This window comes from Heteronotia binoei, unplaced genomic scaffold, assembly GCF_032191835.1.
Source record: "Heteronotia binoei isolate CCM8104 ecotype False Entrance Well unplaced genomic scaffold, APGP_CSIRO_Hbin_v1 ptg000334l, whole genome shotgun sequence".
Classification (NCBI taxonomy): domain Eukaryota; kingdom Metazoa; phylum Chordata; class Lepidosauria; order Squamata; family Gekkonidae; genus Heteronotia; species Heteronotia binoei.
Window position 1 is genome coordinate 908,691 of NW_026800018.1, and position 26,663 is coordinate 935,353.

At 45.8% G+C, this 26,663-nt stretch overlaps 1 protein-coding gene across 15 annotated transcripts in view; it reads right to left on the reverse strand.

Annotated features, from left to right (window-relative positions):
* The window catches only part of LOC132590604 (gephyrin), a 686,862-nt gene that overhangs the window by 276,220 nt on the left and 383,979 nt on the right, over window positions 1-26,663 (reverse strand). For 14 of the 15 annotated variants that reach the window (XM_060263562.1, XM_060263559.1, XM_060263564.1 and 11 more), the window contains one exon: window positions 2,463-2,529. The exons of the other annotated variant lie outside the window; for it this stretch is intronic. In XM_060263562.1, the coding sequence (XP_060119545.1) occupies window positions 2,463-2,529 (67 nt within the window). The remainder of the gene's footprint in view (window positions 1-2,462; window positions 2,530-26,663) is intronic. 15 annotated transcript variants of the gene reach the window in all.

The window sequence follows — 26,663 nt, forward strand, 5'->3', positions numbered from 1 at the left end:
CCTCACCCACTGAGCTGTTCTACACAGCAGGCAGACAAACAGGCCAGCTGTCTGGGAGCCCTCTGGCAGAGCTGGGGTCCAACAGGCCAAGAAAAGCTAAGAGGAAGGAAGACATGAGGATGGTGTCTGCTGGCAGTTATAGACCACAGGCAATCACACCCTATCAGTCCTTCGAGGGCATCTGAACACTGACTCCCAGCTAAGGGTTGGTGTTTCCTCTCCTTGCCTGAGAAGCCTCTCCCAATGATGCTGTTGAGACCTGGGAAGCAACTTTCTGGGCAGGAGAGGTATCAGAATGTCAAAGACAGGAATTGTTGTTTTTATGCCTCCCTCCAGCCCGACAATGCTCACTTGGTGCTGGTATGGATGTTGTGAAAGGCTCGTAACACTGGGCCTAGTCCAAGCAGCTTTTTTATCAGGAAGTATGTCAACTTCAGGCATCCATTGTTCTCACTGCAAGAATGTATTTTGAGCAAGCCAGCAGTGAGAAACAGGACACTCCATGGTTGCTGGGGCTTGGTGAGAGGATTTCGGTAGAAGGTAGGAATTAGCAACACTCTCAGATGGCAGGTGGTGCTCCCATCCCTTCTTCATACACCCACCTGGGAAGCCTCTTGTTGTAATTCTAGGCAAGAACAACTAAGAAGCACCATTCTGACCACCTCAGTTACATGGGCCATAATGGAGCCATGTGTGGTTATGGGGTAGCCATGTTAGATCCTTTATGGCCTACATAATGGTCTGGAGTTCTGCATCTTGACCAAGTATTTATAGAATACAGGCATAGCTAGGGGTGTCTAACCTGGAAACCAGTATGAGACCCAGGAGGGGGGATATGGGGGTGGCCATCAGCGATGGTGATGGCACACCACTATAGGAATCCCTGGAAACTCTAACACCATGGAGCTTCCAGTGATTCCTAGAGAGGGCTGATTCACTTTCCCAAGAAGTAACATATGCTGCCAGCTGTATTTTTATTTTCTTTTGCCGCTACTCTGAGAGGCAACAGAAAGAGAGTGCTGGGGGTGGGGAGTTGTATCCCACCAGTGGGCTGGACTAAAATACAGAAGATAAAATTGTAGATGAAATTATAGGATAGCTCCATACATTTTCTCACCATGGCTGCACTTTCCTTTTTAACTTCTCTGGGTGAAATTAGATGTTCAGCTTTCTGCGTTTTTACATTTTAACAGCTTCATCAATATATACACACTGGCTTCAGTTCTATGAGTCAGTGTCAACTGCATGGAAACGGGTGTACATGCATACAAAAATTACCATGTATAAGTTCATAGGGTTGCCAGCTTCCAGGTTGAGCCTGGAGATACACTTTTACAACTTATCTCTAGCTGGTAGAGATCAGTTGACTTAGAGAAAACAACTGCTTTGAAGGGTAGACTCTATGGCAGTGGTGGCCAACAGTCTCCAGACTTTTTTTGCCTACAACTCCCATCAACCCCGGCCAGCATGGCCAATGGTTGGGGCTTATGGGAGTTGTAGGCAAAAAACATCTGGAGAGCTACCGTTGGCCACCCCTACTCTATGGCACTGTACCATGCTGAGCCCCTCCCTCTTTCCTGGATCTACCTCCAAAGTCTCCTGGTATTTTCCAACACAGACCTGGCAACTCTATTTATGGAGGAGATAAGTACAGATCAGCCCAATGATCTAGAGATTTGATGTATTTATGTATGCTTCAACTTCATATGGCATGCCAGTTTTTACACTCATGTGATAGCTCACTATACTACTGTTTTTATAGCAAAAACCAATATTAAACCTTTTGGCTATGTTAACAAACTGTAATGTAAAGCAATGCCAACCTCATACAAAGAAAATCCTTGCTTGCCATGTGTATGACATTTAACAGTTTTTTATATTATTGAATCACATCATTCTCATGATCAGATTTTTATTTATTTAAATATGTGCTGAAAGACAAGCATCAGCAGTGCTCACATGATAGAGGGGGAGAAGCATTAGAGTATCCATGTAATAAACCAGACTAAGAACAGTAACTTACATAGGAATTGATCATAACAAGGATTTTTTCTTCCCCATCACAATTCTTTTATTATTATTTGACACAGGGGAAAATATTTGGAAATTCTCTCTCCTTTAAAATATCTTACTCTAGGAAATAATACTAATATACCCTAATCCAAAAATCTGTTCCATTAATCATCGTTGTTCTTGCAGTTCCATTAACTGCAGCACAGCTTACACATTATGAAAAGATCTTATACAGAACCACTGTGGTGAATCCAGCCACTTGGCTCAGCAAAGTCTGAAGTCTTCCTCCAACTCAATGATACTTCCTCCAACATAAGTGGCTCTTCCTTTGCAGGAATACTTCAAACCTTACTGAGCAGAATGGCTGGATCCACCCCAATATTTCTATTCAGGATCACAGTGTATATTTTAAGATCTACCCCCCCGCCCCCGCCATGAACATTGCTTACCTGTGACCCTTTCTTGCTACCTGGAAGGTTAATTATGAGAGTTTTCCCTCTGATTCCACATACAGGCCTGAAAAGAGAGAAACACTGCTGAAACCAGTGTGTGGGAAATATTAACATTAAAACAGGGATTGTTAATCAGACTTTTTATGATTAATAGCTAAAACAATGAAAATTTTATGATGTTTTCAACTCAAATTTTCGAATGTGTTCAATTCAATGTAACTATCTTTTATCTACACATGCTGAAGTATTTCTGTGATTGTGAAAGTCTTTCAAATGGGAGGATAAAAGTAGAGTTCTTGGTTCTTAATGAAACACGCAAAATTGAATTATTTAAGTAGTGACATTTTTGCAACAAGAATCATAAAATGCTTGAATTAAGAGGAATCTGGGTCAGGGTTATAGGAAACAAATAATCCATATCCATAACGATATGGCAAAGGACATTGTACCTATTCTTCAAGTAAAATTCTGCTCTGTTTTTCTTGATTAATTAGGTACAGTAGAGTCCTGCCAAACAAAGTGAACTCTTCTGCCTAATCAAGAAAAGGAACATGTGTACTACAGAGGAATATGTGTACTACAGTGAAAAGTTTCTTGAGGGGGACAGTAGAATTATTCAACTTAACAAAGTTTGAGTCCAGTGGCACCTTTAAGACCAAGTTTTATTCAAGGTATAAGCTTTCATATGCAAGCACACTTCTCAGATATCTGAGGAAGGGTGTTTGGGCTCAAACTTTGTTCTGCTGCTTCAGATCAACCTGGCTACCCATCTGAATCTATTACTCAGCTTGAATGCCAAGTGGCATCTGCCTTCTCTCTCTCAAGCTAATATACTTGGAATAGGACTATCAATTGATTATTAAAACCTTAATTGATAAATAGTATAAGAAAAGATGGAGCTAGGAAGAATAACAAGAGGGGGGAAATATTTGGAAATTTTTCCCCTTTCGAATCTCTTCCTCTAAGAAATAATAAACTTTCAGGTGGTTAAACAGATTAAATTTCTCTCTAAACTCTATGCTACCTGGATCATCCTCATGAGGCCTTTTATTTTACTCTTTCTTCTTTTACATTATTTTGTCATATTTTTCTGCATTCCTCGGGAGTTCTGATGTATGTAGAAATCCATATGTTGTCTTTGAATGGCCTAGTTTTGTGAGCTTGTGATAATTTATTTATTTGAAATATTTAAATACCCTCCTATCTACCAGATATCCTGGAACCCAAGATGGGTAACAACAATGTAAAAACAGTGTGATGGATCCAACTGCCCTCCAAGCCTATGGAGCCCTCCTCCAAATCGAAGGATTCCTCCAATGGAGGAACCACATAATCTGGAGGAAGGCTTCAAACTTGAACCAAAAGGATATCTAGGGTATAATATTTTAATAAATAAACTTTGCTCAGTGGACTGGTAAAATGGGGGCAGGATCCACTCCAAAATAAACAATGTAATAATGTAATCCATTAAAAACAAACACAATTTATAACCCAATCAGTAGGTTGTTCCTCTTTTGTCTTGACTCAGGCTCTTCCCAAAACTTTCTGGAACAGTTCAGTGAAAGGACTTCAAAATAAGTGTAAAAACAGGTTTCTTACCCGTAACTGATGATTTTCAAGTGGTTGTCTGTGCAGTCACACACTTGGGTACTGTTTCTCAGCAGGGTCCATCTCAGAGGATTAAAAAGCTCTACCACCATTCTGGTGCATGCTTTCCTTAGCTCTGGGGAGCAGGGAGCCCATGCACATGCCCGGAGCTAAGGAATGGTGCCCCCTCACTCAGTTCCGATGCGCTGCTGCCAGTACGTCCTACTAACCAGGCAAGTAGATGAGAGATGTCAGCAGCAGGGATGGCTGAGCAGGCATTTGTGATGCACAGACAACCAATCAAAGACCATCATTTACAGGTAAACAACCTGTTTATCTTCTTTGAGGTGTCTGTGCAGCCCAAACTTGGATGACTGACAAGCAATTCCCAACTGGGCAGTGTGTGTTGGCATTACTCCTTCAATTGTTTAGAAGTTAAGAAATGTTCTAATTAGTATGCCCATTTCTAGTATTAATCAACAATCAGCATGTCAACAAAACATTTTGTTTTTATTTTCCAGGAACTTATACATGTTTAGATATGTCTAACAGGAAAACAGAGAACAAAGAACTTTATACCTAAAGGCTGTGTCTTGGTGTGCTCTCAAGCCAATGCATAGTGTGAGATAAATGTTGCTTTTGAGGACCACATGGCTGCAGCACAGATTTCTTCTATTGAAGTGCCACAAAAGAGAGCAGATGATGTCGACAGTGATCTGGTGGAGTGGGCAGTCAGGGGTTGCTTGGCTAGTCCATAACACAGAGATAAGATATAATCCACTTTGCCAGCCTTTGGGAAGATACTTTACTCCTCTTCTTTGGATTACCATAGACGACAAACAGGTTTCTGTCTTTACGGAATGCCCATGTGTGGTCAAGATAGGATGACAGTGCCTGTCTCATATCTAGGGAACGCAAAGCCTTTTGGGTTTTATCAGCTGGATTTGGGGAGGAAAGCTGTAAGAACTGTAGGTTGTGATGAATGAAACCTGGATATAACTTGAGGGAGGAATAAGGGATCATGACGAAGCACCACCTTGTCTCTGTGGAACACTGTGCAAGGTGGGTCAGCCGTAAATGCAGCCAATTCACTGTATCTTCTCACTGATGTAATAGCTACTAAAAACACACACCTTCCATGAGACCAAGTGGACTGGTGTTGTGGTCATAGGTTCAAATAGTCATCCCATCAGTTGTGAGAGAATCAGGATAGGTTCAATGTAGGAACAATTGGTTTCACTGATGGATTTAGTCTTAACAGACCTTTTAGGAAAATTTTTGTCAGTCTGTGAGAAAAAATAGTACTCAAGTCCACTGGTACATGGAAAGCTGAGATTGCTGACAAATGAATTTGTTTTGTAAGGAGACTATATATGAGAACAGGTATGGCAGTGCTGATTTCTCTAGGACTATCCTGTCTTTCTTTGCAGTCTCTGTAAAGCATTATCACTTTGCCATGTACAAATGTCTAGTACTCAGCTTATGAGCATTTTCCGCAACATGCATCACTTCAGTCAAAAAAGCTCATGGGTGAATTAACTATGCCATGAAGTGTAGAAAGGCCTGGTCACAATGTAGTGCCTGATCCTCCTGCTGTGGCAGAAGATCTGGGACCACTGGAAGGTGGTGGTAGGTCTGATGTAATAGACTTAACAGAAGAGGGAACCATGGTTGATGAGGCCACTATGGAGCCACTAGAATACAGTATGTGCCGTCCATGACAATCTTCTGGATTACATGAGGAATAAGTGGAAGAAGTGAAAACATGTAGCAGAGGTGTCCTGTCCACCTGTGCAGAAAAGCATCCCCCAATGACCCTTGGCATGGTTGGCCTCGACTGAAGAAGGCCTTGCACTTTGCATTGTGATAGCATGCGAAGGCATCCACTGATGGATGTCCAAATAGGGTGAACACTTTCTCCACATTATCAGGATTCAGGGACCATCAGTGCTCATTCACTTTTCTTCTCCTGAGATGATCTGCATAAATATTGTCCACTCCAGGCACATGAATTGCCAATGGTAAGATTTTCTTTCTGTATGAACCAGTTCCAAAGACGCAGTGATAGGCTGCACAACTTTCTTGTTACCATGCCCTCCTGCTTGTTTAAATAGCACACTGTTGTTGTATTGTCTGTCATGACCTGAACTGCTTTGCCCACATTCTTGGGTAAGAAGGACTGAAGTGCCCTGTGTACTGCAGTCAGTTCCAGACAACTGGTGTGAAGTCTTCTTTCCACTGGTAATCATTGGTCTTGGGTTGAGAGATCTTTGCATTGGGTTCCCCAACCCCATTGTGAAGCATCTGCAGAGACTGTTATCTGTGGAATGATAAAAAGGCATCCCTACCAAAATGTTCTCTAATGTCCATCATTTCAATGTCTGTAGTAGTCGACGGAATCAACATGCATAGATGACCATGATGTGTTCTCAAATTTCTCAAAAAATGTTATTGAAAAGAGGCCTCATGAGGCACTACAAAGGTGACTGATGCTATCAGCCCCAACATGGTTATTGTATATTGAGGCAATTGTTTTGGATTTTGGATGAGTTTCCTTCTCAACGTCTGCAACTTCAAGGCTCTGTCTTGACGCAGATACACTCGATGATTTAGGGTGTCTAGATTAACCCCAATAAACCGCAGATATTGTGTTGGTTGGAGAAGAGACTTTGCCTGGTTGGCACAGAGTCCTAGTCTTTTCAGAGTTTCTAACATGACCTTGATATCTGATTGCAACTTGTCTGCCGAATTGGCAGCCAGGAGTCAGTTGTCTATGTATGAGAAAATAATATTTTGTTGTCTCAGAGCTGCCGCCACTATGGATATGCGTTTGGTAAACACTTGTGGCACAGCTGCCTGGCCAAAAGGAAGGACTCTGAACTGATAATGGACATTCCCAACCATGAACCTTAAGTACTTTTGATGCTGAGCTCTGATTGTAATGTGAAAGTATGCATCTTGGAGATCTATCAACACTAATCATGCCCGAGGTGGTATGAGTGATAGGATGGATTGCAAGGTGACAATTCAAACATGGGTTTGGCAACATACTTTTTAATCCGCTCAGATTCATTACTGGCCTCTTTCCCCCCATCTCTCTTTGGAATAATGAAATACTTGGAGTAGAAGCCCTTGTGGGACATTGTTGCAGATACTTCTACGCCCCCCTTGGCCAGCAAAGTTTGAACCTCATCTTCCAGGTTGACATGACATAACCTGTAGTATGGTTACAAAGTCTATAGCATACTCTACCTGAATTATGTAAGGCACTCAGGCATCGGTGGTGTTAGCATCCCACGGATCATAGAAGGGATGCTGCCTGGTGTCCATGGGTGAGTGACAGTGGCTGGCTGAATGTTGACAAAGTCAAAGAGACCACTTGGGGCCCTGCAGGGAGGGTGATAATCTTCCTGGGGTGCAGTCTGGTGGAGAACTTCTGTCTTCTTCAGACTAACTTCTAGGCCAAATAGCTTGGCAGCCTCTGCAAAGCAGGACGTCATATGCTGCAGAGCTGATACCGAGTGGGAGATGAGTGCAGCATCATCAGCAAATAGTAGCTCTTGGACGAGTTTTTCCATTGTCTTGGAGTGGGCCTTTAGTTGCCTCAGGTTGAACAGGCTGCCATCGGTGCGATAGCGGATGTAGACACCATCGTCATCATCTAGATTTACTGCGGCTCTTTGAAGCATCATGCTAAAGAAGATCGTAAAGAGAGTTGGCGTGAGAACGCAGCCTTGCTTTACACCTGTGGCTATTGGGAAGGGCTCCGAGAGGTCGTTGCAGTGTCTGACTTGGCCTCGTTGGTCTTCATGTAGCTGGATGATCATGCTGAGGAACCTTGGGGGACATCCTAAACGTTCCAAGATTTGCCACAGGCCTTTCCTGCTAACGGTATCGAAAGCTTTGGTAAGGTCGACAAAAGTCACATATAGACCCTTGTTCTGTTCCCTGCATTTCTCTTGGAGCTGCCTGAGAACAAATACCATGTCGGTGGTGCTCCTGTTAGCTCTGAAGCCGCACTGGCTCTCTGGGAGTTCTTCTGCAATGGTGGGCACCAGTATGTTCAGGAGTATTCTGGCAAAGATTTTGCCTGCGATGGAGAGCAGGGTTATCCCCCTGTAGCTGGAGCAGTCTGACTTTTCTCCTTTGTTCTTGTGTAGAGTGATGATGATTGCATCGCGAAAGTCCTGTGGTAGTTTGCCTTGTTCCCAGCAGGTGACAAGTACTTTGTGAAGTGTGCTATGTAGTACTGTGCCCCCATGCTTCCAGATCTCTGGTGGGATTCCATCAACTCCCGCTGCCTTGCCACTTTTCAGTTGCTTGATGGCTTTAACAGTCTCTTCTAGGGTGGGGATCTCATCCAACTCTGTTTTCACTGGTTGAAGTGGGGTGAGGTGGATTGCTGAATCTTGAACTACGCGGTTGGCACCAAAGAGAACCTGAAAATACTCCGACCGCCAGTTCAGTATGGATGCCTTGTCTGTGAGGAGCACTTGGCCGTCTGCACTACGCAAGGGACTCTGAGCCTGATATGATGGGCCATATACTGCCTTCAGGGCTTCGTAGAACCCTCTTAAATCACCAGTGTCTGCACACAGCTGGGTTCTCTCTGCAAGCTTGGTCCACCACTCGTTCTGAATGTCTCGAAGCTTGCGCTGGAGGTTGCTACATGCAGCGCGAAAGATTGCTTTTTTCCCGGGACAGGAGGGCTGAGCAAGATGTGCTTGGTAGGCAGATCTCTTTTTCGCTAGTAATTCTTGGATCTCTTGATTGTTCTCGTCAAACCAGTCCTTGTTCTTCCTTATGGAGAACCCGAGGACTTCTCCAGAGATCAACAGGATGGTAGTTTTTAGGTGTTCCCAGAGTGCTTCTGGAGAAGGGTCTGTGGGGCAACTGGGGTCCTCAATTCTTGACTGGAGTTTTGCCTGGAAGGCAGCTTTAACTTCGGCTGACTGAAGGCTGCAAACCTGAAGCTTCCTCCGAGGGATATCTCCTCTCCTGGGTGTGGGTTTAAAGTGAAGACGGAGATTACAGCGTACAAGACGATGATCCGTATGACATTCCGCACTGGGCATTACTCGGGTGTGTAAGACATCTCGAAGGTCTCTCTGGCGCACCAGAATGTAGTCAATAAGGTGCCAGTGCTTGGACCGTGGGTGCATCCAGGTTGTCTTCAGGCTGTTCTTCTACTGAAAGATGGTGTTGGTGATGGTGAGCTGGTGCTCCGTGCAGAATTCTAGCAGGAGGCGCCCGTTATCATTGCAGTTGCCAATGCCGTGTTTGCCAAGTACTCCTTTCCAGGCTTCCGAGTCTTTACCTACTCTGGCATTGAAGTCGCCAAGGATGATCACCTTGTCCTCTGTAGGGGTCTTCCGTACGAGGTTGCGTAGATCAGCATAGAACTTGTTCTTTTCTGCAGGATCTGCTTGAAGGGTTGGAGCATACACACTGAAGAGTGTTGCATGTTGCTTGTTTTGAAGTGGGAGGCGCATGGACATGATGCGATCTGAGTGACCTGTTGGCAGGTTTTCGAGTTTGGAGGCAATGGAGTTCCTGACCACGAAGCCAACGCCAGAAAGGCGGCTCTCAGCCTTTGACTTACCCGACCAGTAGAGGGTATAGCCAGCACCATGTTCTTGAAGACTACCTTCCTCAGGGAAACGGACCTCACTGAGAGCTGCTATGTCAATATTCAACCTGAGAAGTTCGTGGGCAACTAGAGCAGAGCGTCGTTCAGGGCGACCACTGCCTACTGTGTCAAGCATGGTTCTGATGTTCCAACACGCAAGCTTTAGTCTTTGCACACTTTGTGAGGCAGGTGCATGCCTTTTCTTTGTTGTTATTTTTCGATCGTAAGAGTGCCCGTTGACCGCGGCTAGCCAACTGGGGTGGGGGAGACGAGCTTTGTTTAGGCCACCTTTTCTAGGCCCCTCTCCGTGTGGAGCAAGCAATGCTGTCCCTAGATAAGGCTGCTTGGTCGTTCAGAGCGCTGCCGAAAAATGCTTTCGTCTCCGGGTCAGCATCAGGCGACCAATACCCTGAACTGCCTACATGTAGGATCGGGACTGCGGCTTCCAGTGGCATCTTCCACCTGCCGTTTCGCCGGTTGCCCATCGCTGCAGGACTTGGTGTGTTGTGGGTTGTGGATGTGGATATGCCCTTTAGGTCTGCGCAGAGGAATTTTTAGGTGAAGCACAGTGTGCGTGGTACTGGCTCCACCCTTTCACCTTGGGGTCATCTGCCATGGCCCAGTAAGCCGGGACGCTGGCAGCGAGTCCTCCAGGTGGTAGGTATTACATTAACAAGCTCTATCTGCCTGGGTTTGATGTTAGAGTTTTCCTTCTCTTGGCTGGCGAGGTTGGTGAGCCCAGCCTGCCCATCCGGTTATACCGCCGGACATTCGGTCGCACCCTGATGTGCCAAACTCTGTGAGAAACGGGGGGGGGGGACCAGCGGGAAGGTGTTGCCACGTATGCAGTAATGCAGGAGAGGCCACTGCAGTGACCATCTGCCAGGCATAGCCGGACAGTGACCACGCGGCGTTCACTACACCGGGAGAGGAGAGGCTTTGTATTGCACATACACTTTCCTTGGGGGGGCAGGATACCCAAGAGGGAGCCCACGCCTCCCCCCCATATAAACATATATATCATGAAGATAGAATGCCAGCAGGGGGGTGGGGGCTTTCCAGTGTTTTGCACTGAGTGTCACATGTACGACTATCTGCCCAAAGGACCAAAGTCTTGCGTGTGTGCTCGATGCAAGGAGCTCCTGGTCCTCAGGGAACGAGTGGGGCCGAGGTGACTGCCCTGGGGAAGCAGAGACAGTCAGTCAAGCACTTGGGGAAGACTCTCGCGGGCGTATTAGATGAGCCCCGCTTTGAACGTAGCAGCCCCGTTGCTGCCAGAGAGCGAGAGGGTCGAGAGGAAATAGGGCACCGTGCTGAGGATAAGGGGAATGTGCCCTCAGAAGGGACCTCTTCTTCGGTTGGTGAGTGGGAATCCTTTCGCGCCAAGGAACCATCCCTGGGCAGGGGGAGAGGTGGGGTTTTGGTAGTTGGTGATTCAATCCTTATGCAAGTAGACATTTGGGTGGCGAAACCCCGTACTGACCGTATGGTGACTTGCCTGCCTGGTGCGAAGGTAGCGGACATTACGCGTGTAGTAGATAGGCTGATAGACAGTGCTGGGGAGGAGCCTGTGGTCGTGGTGCATGTTGGCACCAACGATGTGGGGAAATGCAGTCGTGAGGTCCTGGAGGAAAAATGTAGGCTGCTAGGCGGGAGACTTAAGGCCAGGACCTCCAAGGTAGCCTTCTCGGAAGTCCTACCTGTTCCACGTGCAGGGCAGGAGAGACAGGCACAAATTAGAAGTCTCAATGTGTGGATGAGACGATGGTGTAAGGAGGAAGGGTTTAAGTTTGTTAGGCACTGGGATGCTTTCTGGAACAAGCGGGAGCTGTACAAAAGAGACAGTCTCCACTTGTCCCCAGATGGAACCAGGCTGCTGGCGCTTAAAATCAAAAAGGTGGCAGAGCAGTTTTTAAACTAAATCTTGGGGGAAAGCTGACAGGAGATGAAATGTCTCTGGTTCGGGAGGACTCGTCTCAAAGAGATGAAGGGTTGGCTGCTATTTTTCTACCGGGTAATGGATCAGAGTTGTCCACTGTGATGGTGACAAGCAGTATGGACTGTCTGCCAGAGTCGCGAGGCGGCAGGAGGAAGGTGGCGGGCCTAGCTTTCCTGGGAAATTATAGATGTTTGTATGCAAATGCTAGAAGTGTTCAAAGTAAAATTTGTGAATTGGAATGCTTAGTGTTGGGAGAAAACATACACATTGTGGGAATTTCAGAAACTTGGTGGAATGAGGAGAATCAGTGGGACAGGAAATGTATAATTAAGTTTTGTAACCATATGTTATCAATAAATTGTTAAAACACGAGGAGAATCAGTAGGACACGGTGATTCCTGGATATAAGTCATATCGGAAGGATAGGGAGGGAAGAGTTGGTGGTGGGGTGGCTCTGTATGTCAGAGAGCGCATACGGTCCAGTAAGACTGAGGTCAGAGAATTAGACTTTCTTATTAGAAGCACGAAACCAGCCAGGGAGGCAGTGGGGCCATTGGATGACCATGGGGTAAAAGGATTACTGAAGGAGGATAAGGAAATGGCTGAGAAACTGAATGCATTTTTTGCCTCCGTCCTCACTGTGGAAGATGAGAACTTTTTGCCCACCCCAGAACCACTAATTTTGGAAGGGGTGTTGAAAGACCTGAGTCAGATTGAGGTGACAAAAGAGGAGGTCCTACAACTGATAGACAAATTAAAAACTAATAAGTCATCGGGTCCGGATGGCATACATCTGAGAGTTCTGAAAGAACTCAAAGTTGAACTTGTGGATCTTCTAACAAAAATCTGTAATCTTTCATTGAAATCTGCCTCCATTCCTGAGGACTGGAAGGTAGCAAATGTCACCCCCATCTTTAAAAAGAGTTCCAGAGGAGATCCGGAAATTACAGGTCAGTCAGTCTGACTTCAATACCGGGAAAGTTGGTAGAAACCATTATCAAGGACAGAATGAGTAGGCACATTGATGAATACGGGTTATTGAGAAAGACTCAGCATGGGTTCTGTAAGGGAAGATCTTGCCTCACTAATCTGTTACATTTCTTTGAGGGGGTGAACAAACATGTGGACAAAGGAGACCCGATAGATGTTGTTTACCTTGTGTGTGTGTGTGTGTGTGTGTGCATATATATAATTTTTTTGGCCACTGTGTGACACAGAGTGTTGGACTGGATGGGCCATTGGCCTGATCCAACATGGGTTCTCTTATGTTCTTATGTTCTTAAGTTGATGGGGTGTGAACTGGTGGTGACCAAGAGAGAGATCTTAGGGTCGTGGTAGATAACTCACTGAAAATGTCAAGACAATGTGTGACTGCAATAAAAAAGGCCAATGCCCTGCTGGGAATTATTAGGAAGAGAACTGAAAACAAATCAGCCATTATCATAATGTATAAATCTGTATAAATCTATGGTATGGCCTCATTTGGAATACTGTGTACACCTCAAAAAAGATATTATAGCACTGGAAAAAGTGCAGAAAAGGGCAACTAGAATGATTAAAGGGTTGGAACACTTTCTTTATGAAGAAAGGTTAAAACGCTTCTGGATCTTTAGCTTGGAGAAACGTCGACTGTGGGGTGACATGATAGAGGTTTACAAGATTATGCATGGACTAGAGAAGGTAGAGAAAGACAGGTTGCTTACCTATAACTGTAGATCTTCGAGTGGTCATCTGTGCATTCACACTAATGGGATAGAGTGCTTGCGCCCGAATTGGTACCTAAAAAGCCTGGAATTTTTTCGCGTTTGGCACCAGTGAGCATGTGCAGGTGTCCCAGTACGCATGCTCACTGCAGCCAGCGCGAGGATCCTGCCAGTTCCTTCTTGACCGCTGGAAGCTCCTAACATAGGGAGACCATCAGCAGTGGGGAAGGAGGGCGGGTAGTGTGAATGCACAGATGACCACTTGAAGATCTACAGTTACAGCTAAGCAACCTGTCTATCTTCTTTGTGGTCTCTATGCTTCACACTCATGGGAGATTAGCAAGCAAGACATACCTGGAGGCGGGAAGACGGTCAACCAGAAGAGACAGCTTGTAGCACCGCAGCTCCCAGACGAGTCCTCTGCTGAGCATGCACATCCAGAGCATAGTGCTTCATGAAAGCATGCGGAGAGGACCAGGTGGCAGCCCTGCACACGTCCATCAGGGAAACACCTTTCAGGAACGCCACCAACATCGCCATCGCTCTAGTAGAGTGTCCATGAATGGGCCCAGGCAACGGCTTCTTTGTCAACAAGTAGCACAGTTTAATAGTCTCAGTGAGCCACTTCGAAAGCTGCTGAGATGAAATTCTGGAGCCCAACTTAGGAGCAGCATAAGAAATAAAAAGATGCTGGTCCTGATGGAAACAATTAGAACTACTCAAATAAAACAATAACGCACGCTTAACATCCAAAGCGTGCCACTGACGTTCCTCATCTGAGGAAGGCGTGGGATAAAACGTGGGTAACCAAACGTCCGACTTAAGGTGAAACTGGAAAACCACCTTGGGAAGAAAAGAAACATCAGGAGCCAACGACATTCCGGACTCCTGAAAAACTAAATATGGGTAGTCACAACGCATAGCCATGAGCTCCCCTACACGGCGTGCAGATGTGATTGCTACCAAAAAAGCAGTCTTCCAAGACAGAAGCTGTAGCGGACATGTTGCCATTGGCTCGAAGGGACGCCGAGTTAACCTGTCCAACACTAAAGTCAAATCCCACAACTGTGGGGGTGACCTTGACGGGGGATGCAATCTGAGCAGACCCTTTAGAAACCTCTTCGAATGAGGGTGCGTAAAAACTGAATGCCCCTCCACGGGCTCATGGTACGCTGATATTGCTGATAAATAAACTTTAACAGAAGAAAAGGAAAGTCCAGCATTCACCAGAGATAACAGAAAATCAAAAATCACCAATAGCCCCACCCGTTGGGGTGAGACTGCAGGGTCAGCCAAAAACTGAAGAAACTTCCCCCAATTCCTGTCATAAGAAGTACGGGTAGACAACTTCCTACTATTTAGGAAGACGTGTTGGACTCTTCTGGAGAACTCACAAGGTCGATGAACCGTGCTGTCAGCTTCAAGTGAGGCACGTTGTGATTGAGCACTTGACCATCCTGGGCTGACAGAAGGTACGGTTCCAGCGGAAACTGATAGTGAACCCCCCTCGCAAGTCAAAGCAAGATCGGGAACCAGATCTGCCAAGGTCACCATGGTGTCACTAGTACGTAGTGCGGACTTTCTCTTGCAATTTTGTTGACAACTCCTGTCAGCAGAGACGGAAACGAGTATAGGAACCAGTCGTTTCACGGGAACATCAGGCCGTCTCCCAAAGATTCTGGATCCATGCCCCCCCCTGGAACAGAACAGAGGACACTTCCGATTGCTGGCTGTGGCAAACACATACACCTGAGGATACCCCCAGAGCTGAAACACAGCTTGAAGGAAGCGCCACTGTATCTCCCACTCGTGCGGAGATGCTGCTCCTCTGCTCAATGAGTCTGCCTGCAGACTGAGCACCCCTGGAAGGTGTGCAGCCTTTACGTAGATGTCGTGCTCCAGGCACTCCATCCACAGTTCTAGTGCTAGAGCACAGAGCCGTCGAGAGACTGTCCCACTCTGCCTGTTGCCATAACAAAGGGCTGTAGTATTGTCTGTTAACAGGGCCACCGCCTTCCCCGCCACCATGGGATGGAAAGACTGAAGGGCGAAATGAATTGCCAACAGTTCTAGATAGTTTATGTGGCAATGAGTCAATTGCAGAGGCCAAGGGCCCCCCACACACAGAGAGTCCATGTGAACACCCCAGCCCACAAAGATGCATCTGTGGTAATTGTCACTGTTGTCAAAGGTAGGTGGAAGGGAGCTCCCTGACAGATGTTGTCTCTGGATTTCCACCATTGCAGGGACCAGAGGATTGAGGGTGGAATTGTGAACCTCTTCCGAGGTGAGTCCTGTAAAGGCCGAAACTGTCTGAGAAACCACAGTTGAAGACCTCTCATTCTCAATTTTGCAAATAGCAGCACGTTTGTAGTCACCGCCATCAGCCCTAGGATCCGCTGTAGCTGCTGTGCCTTGCCCCATTTCCGACTCTGGAAAAGATGTTCAAGATTGATGATGTCCATCGCTCTCTGCTGAGGCAGAAAAGCGTGCTGAAGGCTTGTGTCCAGCAAGGCCCCTATAAACTGAACTGTCTGTGATGGTGTAAGATGAGACTTTGTCATGTTGACCTGCAGACCTAAGGTGTGAAAAAGACGAAGAGTAGTTGCGATATGGCCGGATAGACGTTCTTCCGACTCCGCCATAAGGAGCCAGTCGTCGATATATGGAAAGACAACTATACCTTGAAGCCGGAGATGTGCAGCTACAACACTCATCATTATGATGAACACCTGTGGTGCAGTGCACAGGCAGAATGGAAGGGCTTTGTACTGGAAGTGGTTGGAACCTATTACAAAACGAAGGAAATGCCTGTACGCCGGGTGGATGCTGACGTGGAAGTAGGCATCCTTGAGATCCAATGTTGCAATCCAATCTCCTTGATTGATGAGAGGAAGGATTGTTTGCAGAGTGGACTTTCTGAATTTCTGGTACATGATAAACTTTTCAGATTCCGAAGGCCCATAATTGGTCTCAATCTCCCATCCTGTTTGGGAACCAGGAAATAATGAGAGTAACCCCCCCCCCCCATTCTGGCCTCTACTGGGACCGGTTCTATGGCTTGTTTCTGCAAGAGGTTCCTCACCTCCGCCAGCAGAGGTGGGGAAGGGGGTGTGGTGACTGAGTCGGAACCTGAATGAAATCTATCTTGTATCCTTCTGCTATGATGGAAATAGTCAACCAGTTGTTGCTTGGCCACAGCAAAGCCCTCCTTTTGCAGCTTCCTAAAGAAAGATCTCATCTCCTTGCTGAGGGAGGAGAAAAGGGGTGTGAGCTGCTCCCAAATGGAGTATTGGTAGCAAGCTATGCACACGGCATAATTGGAGACCTTCACTCCCAATGCTCCTGCTGAATAAAATTTTCTTCCGGCATTATCCAATTTCTTTCCCTCTTTGTCAGGTGGGGAAGAATGGGTCTTGTGCTCCTTGGATGATGAGGAGACCACCACCAAGTTAGGCTTGGGGTGGGAGAACAAAAACTCAGCACCAGCCTCCTGGACCTGATACATATGGTCCAGTCTCCAGGAAGAAATAGGTGTAGATGCCGGTTTCGCCCAAGGCTCCTTCACCGCCTGCAGGATAACTTTTGTCATAGGCAGGGCCACAGCCGTCGATGTGTTCCTCTGCATAATATCGAAGACCGTGTCATTGACGACTGGCTGCGGTTGAACCACTGTGAGGAAGAGGGAGTGTGCCATCCGCTTCACCAGGTCCCCATAAGACTTCAGATCTTCCGATGGAGATATGGGAAGATCCTTAGCAATATGCGACTCCGGCGAAGGTTCCACCGCTCTGTCAGGGTCATCGGTACCGACCTTGGAAACCGACGACGCAGAGTCTCTTCTCACAGAGTGCTCAGAGAGTATCAGAGTTGAAGCTCACTCAGGTGACCGCAGAGATACCGACGATCTCATCTGCACTTCCTCCACCCTCTCTCTACGTCTCTCGGGAGGGATCGACACCGAAGCCGACGCTCGATGCTTTGAGTAATGCAAGACTCTCGAGAGATGAGAGGCTTCCGACTGCTGATCCCATTCGGGGAAGTCACGTGAAGGGTACCACTGGTATGGCGGGTAAGGGTAACCGTAGGAGCAAGGCCACTGACGTTGATCCCATGGCGGAAGTGGTGGGAAACGATGAACCATAGCAGCTGGTTCCAGCTCTCTCCTTTTCATAGTTGAAGCAAGAGGTGCCAGGGGTTCATTCGGTACCGAAGCCTCGATCTCCGATATCAAACCACTGTCACTCTGACAATGCAATCCCGATCTGTGGGTACACTGGGTCAGGTCTATCTCCTGCTCCGATCCCGACAGGCGGATCGGCTGCGAACCTCTGTTTCTCGACACCAAAGGACTCCTTGGACGTGAAGACACCAGGATCTTCAAAGGTGGAGCAGCTTGCATCGATGCTGAAGCATCCTGAGAAGGAGTGTGGGAAAGTCTATTCTTTCACTTCTCCTTCAACTTAAACTTCTTTGGGAGGGACGATCGGGTCTCTGAATCATCTCGACATTTCTTGGCCGGAGTCACAACTTACCCTTCAGAGGGTCGTTTCGTGGGTCGGCCTATCCGTCTGCACTGGTGATGATGGATCGACCGATGTAACCGTTGGGGCTGGGGTGGCTTCCCCCATCAATACCGACGGGCCCGTTGTCATTTTTGGTGGACGAAGAGCCGATTCCACAAGTGCTGCCGATAGCCTTGCCGCCTGGTTTTTATGGGTTTGCTTAGAGAAGCTCAAGCAATGCGGGCACGAATCAACTCGGTGTCCCTCGCCCAGGCACAGTAAGTAGAGGGAGTGACCGTCAGGAGGTGCAATCTTGTTACCACACTTGTGGCAACATTTAAAAACCCCCCAACGCCTTTCCATAGGCACCGAAAAACACACAGAAATATTTCTGAGAGGATGAGGGGGGGGAAAATAAAGCCCCGAGGGGCAAAGTTCAACAAAACAGTCTTTTTTATTTTAACAACAACAACTATCTATAACTATTTAACTATCTAACTACTAAGAAAACAACAAACGGGCTATATAACAAGAAGAAAAATCCGAAGGATTACAGTACCGACCGGAGCAATTGAAAGGAGATCCTCTCAGCACGGCGGTATAAAAGGAACTGGCGCTGGCTCCGGTGAACATGCGTACTGGGATGCCTGCGCATGCTCACTGCTGTTGAGCGCGAAAAAATCCCGGGCTTTTTAGGTACCGATTTGTGGGATCGGTGCAGGTGCTATATCCCATGAGTGTAAAGCACAGAGACCATGAAGAAGATAGAAGTACTTTTCTCCCTTTCTCACAATACAAGAACTCATGGGCATTCAATGAAATTGCTGAGCAGTCGGGTTAGAACAGATAAAAGGAAGTACTTCTTCACCCAAAGGGTGATTAACACCTGGAATTCACTGCCTCAGGAGGTGGTGATGGCTACAAGCATATACAGCTTCAAGAAGGAACTGTCTAAACATATGGAGCAGAGGTTCATCAGTGGCTATTAGCCACAGCGTATTGTTGGAACTCTCTTTCTGGGGCAGTGATGCTTTGTATTTTTGGTGCTTGGGGGGGCACAGTGGGAGTGCTTCTAGTGTCCTGGCTCCACTGATGGACCTCCTGATGTCGCCTGGTTTTTTGGCCACTGTGTGACACAGATTGTTGGATGGGATGGGCCATTGGCCTGATCCATCATGGCTTCTGTTATGTTCTTATGGGGGTGGAGTCTATGGTATTATAAACCCTTTAAGGTCCCTCCCCTCCTCAAACCCCACCATCCCCAGGCTCCCCCCCTCAAATTTTTAGGAGTTTCCTAACGTTCCCTCCTCTTGGCAATCCCCATAACTTCTCCCTGCCTCATTCTCAGTCATTCACCATTCTATCTTTTAGCTACCTTCCATCTTCAGCTATATTTATGCTTTGTGATTTATTTGAATTATTTTTACTGTATTTATACCGCAGCTTCATCCACAGTGGGACTAAAGCAGCTAATATTCTCTCTTCCTTTTTATCGATATGATAATCTGTGAGGTAGGTTACGCCAAAAGTACGAGGCTCATCCAAAATCACCCAATGAACTTCAACAGCAAGATGGGGATCTAAACCTGGGTCTTGCAGACTCTAATCTGAAGCTCTAACTGCTGCATCACATTGGCTTTCATAGGGTTTCTGCTGTTGAACAGTAGAGTAGCAAGGAGCCAAGCCTTCTTGAGTCATGCAAGTCAGATGAGGCTGCTGCCAGGTCTAGGGTTGCCAACCTGCAGATGGGACCGAGTACCAGTGTTCCCTCTGAGCCGAGTTAAGCTGAGAGAGCTAGCTCACAGATTTTTAGCCTCTGTCTCACACATTTTTGTCTTAGCTCAGGAAGGATGTCCCCAAAGCACAATAATTTATGCAGTAGCTCACAACTTTAAGAACATAAGAGAAACCATGTTGGATCAGGCCAATGGCCCATCCAATCCAACAATCTGTGTCACACAATGGCCACCCCCCCCCCCCAGTGCCATTAGAAGGTTCACAAGGGGGTCTAGAAGCCCTTCCACTTTGCCCACCCCAAGCACCAAGAATACAGAGAATCACTGCCCCAGACAGTTCCAAAAATATACTGTGGCTAATAGCCACTGATGGACCTCTGCTCCATATTTTTATCCATCCCCTCTTGAAGCTGGCTATGCTTGTAGCCGCCACCACCTCCCTTGGCAGTGAATTCCACATGTTAATCACCCTTTGGGTGAAGGACTTCCTTTTATCCATTCTAACCCAACTGCTTAGCAATTTCATTGAATGCCCACGAGTTCTTGTATTGTGAGAAAGGGAGAAAAGTACTTCTTTCTCTACTTTCTTCAACCCATGCATAATCTTGTAAACTTCTATCATGTCACCCCACAGTCGACGTTTCTCCAAGCTAAAGAGGCCCAAGCGTTTTACCTTTCTTCATAGGGAAAGTGTCCCAACCCTTTAATCATTCTAGTTGCACTTTTTCCAGTGCTATCATATCCTTTTTGAGGTGTGGTGTACACAGTATTCCAAATGAGACCGCATCATCGATTTGTACAGGGGCATTATGATACTGGCTGATTTGTTTTCAGTTCCCTTCCTAATAATTCCCAGCATCGAGTTGGCCTTTTTTATTGCAACCACACACTGTTCCAGGACAGATCCTTGAGGCACTCCACTTGTCACTCCTCTCCAAGAGGATGAGGAACCATTCACAAGCACTCTTTGGGTGCGATCTGTCAATCAGTTACAGATCCACCTAACATTAATAGGATCCAATCCACATTTTACCAACTTAGAATCATAGAGTTGGAAGGGATCTACAGGGTTATCTAGTCCAACCCCTGCACAATGCAGGAAACTCACAAACACCTCCCCCTAAAAATTCACATGATCTTTATCGCTGTCAGATGGCCATCTAGCCTCTGTTTAAAAACCTCCAAGGAAGGAGAGCCCATCACCTCCCAAGGAGGAAGCCTGTTCCACTGAGGAATTGCTCTAACAGTCAGGAAGTTCTTCCTAATGTTGAGCCGGAAACTCTTTTGATTTAATTTCAACCCATTGGTTCTCGTCCTACCTTCTGGGGCCACAGAAAACAATTCCACACCAACCTCTATATGACAGACCTTCAAGTACTTGAAGATGGTGATCACCTCACCTCTCAGCCGTCTCCTCTCCAGGCTAAACATCCCCAGCTCCTTCAACCTTTCCTCATAGGACTTGTCCAGACCCCTCACCATCTTTGTTGCCCTCCTCTGGCTTTTAGTATTTCGCTTTTAAGAAACTCCCACCCCTCTTGAACCCCCTTCTTCCTAAGTATTTCTGACAATGGGATTTTACCCAGCATAGCTCTAAGTTTATTGAAGTTTGGCTTTCTGAAGTCCAACCTATAAGTCTGACTATGTATAGCTTTTCCCTTTCCTAAGGCTGTAAATTCCAAAATCACATGGTCACCACTGCCCAGGCGGCCACTATTTCCACTTCTTCAATCAATTCTTCCTTGTGGGCGAGAATCAAATCCAAGATAGCAGATCCCGTTGTTTCCTTCTTCACTTTCTGGAAAAGGAAGTTGTCAGCAAGACAAGTCAGGAATCTATTTGACTTTTCATTTTTAGCAGAGTTGGACTTCCAACAGATGTCTGGGTAACTGAAATCTTCCATGATCACTGTGTCCCTTTTCTTGGAGAACTTTGCAATATGCTGCAGGAGCATCTCATCCAAGTCCTCTGCCATCCTTCAGGTATTTGGGTTGCTTCCATCAGTTGGCTTCCACTTTCTAGGAAAACTTTTTTAGAAAAGTGCACAGCATGCTTTAGATTTAGACTATGATGAAATGGGTGCCTGTATAAACTCTCATTTGGGATAGCTACACAAAGCCACAAGAGCCTGCTAGATCTCCCTGCCTATGGTTTATTTATTTTAAAAACCTCAACTCTTGGCTCAGAACAGGCCACCAAGGCTGTTAGCAATTTAAAGCAGAGCATTGTATAACCCCTAATAAAATCAATTAAATCCATAAATTAAAACCTAGTAGATGTAGCTTCCAATGAGAATTAAAAAGGTCAAGGTAGTCCCCCGTGCAAGCACCAGTCGTTTCTGACTCTGGGGTGACGTCACATCATGGCAGACTTTTTACAGGGTGGTTTGCCATTGCCTTCCCCAGTCATCTACCCTTTCCTCCCAGCAAGCTGGGTACTCATTTTTCCGATCTCAGAAGGATGGAAGGCTGAGTCAACCTCGAGTCAGCTACCAGATAACCCATTTTCCACTGGGATCGAACTCAAGTCGTGAGCAGAGAGCTTGGACTGCAGTGCTGCAGCTTTACCACTCTGTGCCACGGGGCTCTTCTCCAATGAGATTTAATCACCAGGAAGATTTCAGGAGATGTTTAGAAGTGTGAGAGACATTTGCTGGGGCTATGAGGAGGACAGGACTTCTCATGGTGGGGGGGGGGTGAGGCTCTCTCCTGCGCCCTTGGGCCTTCTTCTGATGCTCCGGGGTGACTTGAAAGGCAGAGGAACTGTGGAGCTGAGCTGGACATAAGAACATAAGAGAAGCCATGTTGGATCAGGCCAATGGCCCATCCAGTCCAACACTCTGTGTCACACAGTGGCCAAAAATTAAATATATATATATCTATCTCACACATACACACACACTGTGGCTAACAGCCACTGATGGACCTCTGCTCCATATTTTTATCTAACCCCCTCTTGAAGCTGGCTATGCTTGTAGCCGCCACAACCTCCTATGGCAGTGAATTCCACATGTTAATCACCCTTTGGGTGAAGAAGTACTTCCTTTTATCCGTTTTAACCTGACTGCTCAGCAATTTAATTGAATGCCCACGAGTTCTTGTATTGTGAGAAAGGGAGAAAAGTACTTCTTTCTCTACTTTCTCCATCCCATGCATAATCTTGTAAACCTCTATCATGTCACCCCGCAGTTGACGTTTCTCCAAGCTAAAGAGCCCCAAGCGTTTTAACCTTTCTTCAAAGGGAAAGTGTTCCAAATCTTTAATCATTCTAGTTGCCCTTTTCTGGACTTTTTCCAATGCTATAATATCCTTTTTGAGGTGCAGTGACCAGTTCCAAATGAGACCGCACCATCGATTTATACAGGGGCATTATGATACTGGCTGATTTGTTTTCAATTCCCTTCCTAATAATTCCCAGCATGGCGTTGGCCTTTTTTATTGCAATCGCACACTGTCTTGACATTTTCAGTGAGTTATCTACCACGACCCCAAGATCTCTCTCTTGGTCAGTCTCTGTCAGTTCACACCCCATCAAATTGTATTTGTAGCTGGGATTCTTGGTCCCAATGTGCATTACTTCGCACTTGGCCACATTGAACCTCATCTGCCATGTTGACGCCCACTCACCCAGCCTCAACAGATCCCTTTGGAGTGCCTCAGAATCCTCTCTGGTTCTCACCACCCTGAACAATTTAGTGTCATCTGCAAACTTGGCCACTTCACTGCTTACTCCCAACTCCAGATCATTAATGAATAAGTTAAAGAGCATGGGACCCAGTACTGAGCCCTGTGGCACCCTACTGCTTACCATCCTCCACTGTGAAGACTACCCATTTATACTCACTCTCTGCTTCCTATTAATGCCAGTAGCTCACAAGTAGAACTTTTGCTCACAAGACTCTGCAGCTTAGAGGGAACACTGCCCAGGACCCTCCAGAATGACAACTGAACTCCAGACATCTGTCACCTGGAGGATATGGCTGCTTTGGAGGATGGACTCTGTGGCATTATACCATGCTGAAGCCTCTCCCTTCCCCAAACCCTGCACTCCTCAGACTTCATCTCATTATCTCCAGGAATTTTCCAACCTGAAGCTGGCAACCCTAGCCAGGCCTGGCCCCTAATGAGTTTTTCCTCAAAGGACAAAACAGGGCTGGAAAGGGCCCTAATCCTTCCCACTGTATTTTACTGACAGAACCAAGCTTTTAATACTATGGCTGCCTAACAACAGCCACCAAGGGTTCAAATTCTGGGTTCGATACATGAGGATGCACTGGTCATGTTGATCACAGCTCTTTTATTGTGATTACAGCATGGTAACTGGGAAACTGAGACTGGAGAACTAGGCCAATGGGGCGAACTATATACAGCTCATGTTCCCGCTCGAAAATGTCATTGGACCATTCAAACCAGCAGGGGGCTTGCTATTGGTCAGGGAAAGTAAAGAGTTGAATCCTGCTTCCCATTGTTTCAATGTCCCCAAGCTCAGTCCTTAAGGATCCAATGAGCCAGGCAGGAACTAGCAACCCAACATCTATGCAATGTATCACATACATAAGAATGCATCACATACACTGTTTAAAGGTACAGGCACCTTTATCATTTTTGAATTTTTTAAGCTGCCTGGTGTACCCCCCACCCCCCAAATTTCACATTGTTCTGCAAACCTATGGCCCTTTTCAGGTTTTTTTTAGAAAGATCAGTAACTGGAATTAAGTATCCAAAGATATCCTGACTTTGCTATTAGAATATAAGACCATAGTTAAATCACTGTTTTGCATTACGTCTGAACAGAGCCATAGTATTTCTCTATTGCTCTTGGTGCATAAATAAACACACTCAGAGAACAACCCAGAGTAATGAAATACAGTCAGGTACAGGTCAAAACAACATAAAACTTGATAAATGAGAAGACGGCAATTAATTTTTTTAATGCATGGCTCCTAGAAGTGTCAGGGTTTCTTTGGAGATTACTCATAATATTACTCATCAGGCCCTTTTTTTGTAGAAAAAGCCCAGCCAGAACTCATTTGCATATTAGGCCTTACCCCCTGACATCACCATTGTTATTCATAACTTAAAAGTGTAAATGAGCAGAGGGCAACCCCCCCCCCCCCCCCCGATTTAATGGCTGAATGACTAGATAAGAATCTGATATTCCAAATTTTATTAGCCACAGGCATATCTGTTCATTGTTTTCCCTGTCCCTGTATGTTTAAGGTCTAGTTTACACTTATTTGAAGCAGGCTTTAAGGGTCTGCAGCAGGCCATAGGACTGTATATGTCCTCTTCTGTATATCCTCTTGCATGAGTCCCACCTATTTCTCCCCATGTAATGCTAACATAAATTAGTAGCACGATTCCATAAAAAGGAACAATGGTTTAATAAGGTGCAAATGCATTCTTCAGGCAAAGTGTTAATACAGATCTTTCATCAACCAACCTTTATCTGCCCCTTTGACTTCAGCTTTCCATCTCCTCCCCTCTCCCTGAAGTCTCTACCTAGGATGAGGACAGTCTTTCTCCACAGGGAGACCAAAACAGCTTACATAATTCTCCTCTCCTCCTTTTGATCTGCACAGCAACCCTGTGAGGCAGGTTAGGCTGAAAGTCTGTGACTGATCCAAAATCACCCAGTCAGCTTGCACAGCAAAAACCTGGGTCTGGCAGATCCTGCTCTGAAGTGCTAACTGCTCCACCACACTAGCTTTCATATGGGAGCTGCTGCTGAACAGCAGCAAGCAGCCAGGTCTAATTCAGTCATGTCAGTCAGGTGGCATTGAGTCACACAGAGGGTGCTGCCAGGCCAAGGGTAGTCAACCTCCAGGTGGAGCCTGAAGATCTCCTGGTAACACAACTGAACTACAGACAACAGATTTCTCTCTCCCTGGAAAAAAATAATTTAATTTAATTTGCGATGTATACCCCGCCCTATCCCACAAGGTGGGCTCAGGATGGCTTACAACATTAAAACATTGCAATAACAATAAATAAAACATATCCAATTAAACAACAAATTTGGATTTCCGGGGGAGGAAAATGTCGAGCTAAACTGCTTCTCATAATGGGAGCAGGCTGGAACTTCTGTTCGGGGTATTGGAAGGCAAACTAATGCCTTCTGCCTACTTTTCTCAGTCAGAGATTAGTCCAAGATATGCACAGGAAACTTTGAGGAGATTTACCTTGGATAAAAGGGAGTCCTGGGGGGGGGGGGCTCCTTTGAGGGGTCTCCAGGAAGAGTTGCATTTTCATCATCTGCAGAAGTTTTCAGAGTCATTTATTTGAGATAAGTTCGACAGAATCCTAACCTTTTTGGACATTGCTAAACATCTAAAGCTACGCAAGACTGGTGGGAACTTGGATAATTGGAAGAGAAGATACAGATTACTATCTTTCACTCCGGGACTATTTACAATTTAATGGAGTAAATTTAAATGGTAGGAAATGAAAATCTAGAAAGCTTGGAAGAAGGGAAAAAGAGGTGAAATTTGGACTTTGTAAATATAAAGGAGAGTGCTAAAAAGTGGAAAGGAATTTATTGTTTGGTCTACTTGCGGTTTTGAAAAAAAGAGGACCATCGACACAGACCTGCAACATATTCAAGCAAAATAGGAAGTACGTCAAGTATCGTGAGATCTCCTTACTAGTGTGAATGAGACTTCGTGGCAAGTAAAACAGGAAGCAGTGGATGGAAAACCTACTCTAGAAATATAACACCATTGAGAAATAGCGGCAGCCATTGCTTGGAGGTCAAAATTAAAATAAGGTTTTTAAAGTGTTTGGGACATTAAAAATTGTTGGAATTAACTCAGAAGAGGACAAGAAGATAAGTATTATTGGACATATGTGTGTGGACTTTAGAAGTTTTTAAAAGGGAAAAAAAATTGTAAGGAGCAGAAAAAGTCGCGACCACCATTTTGAAACATTTAAAGACTTTAAAATAAATATCTTGATTTTGGGAGTTAGGAGGATGGCGAAATTAGGCTTATTATAAAAGGCAAGTCCTATTCTTTTGAATCTGATAGTTGAATTTGAATTTGGTGAGGTCTAAATTTTCGCTGTTTTTTAAATGTCAGAACACAAGCCACCCCGTACAAGGG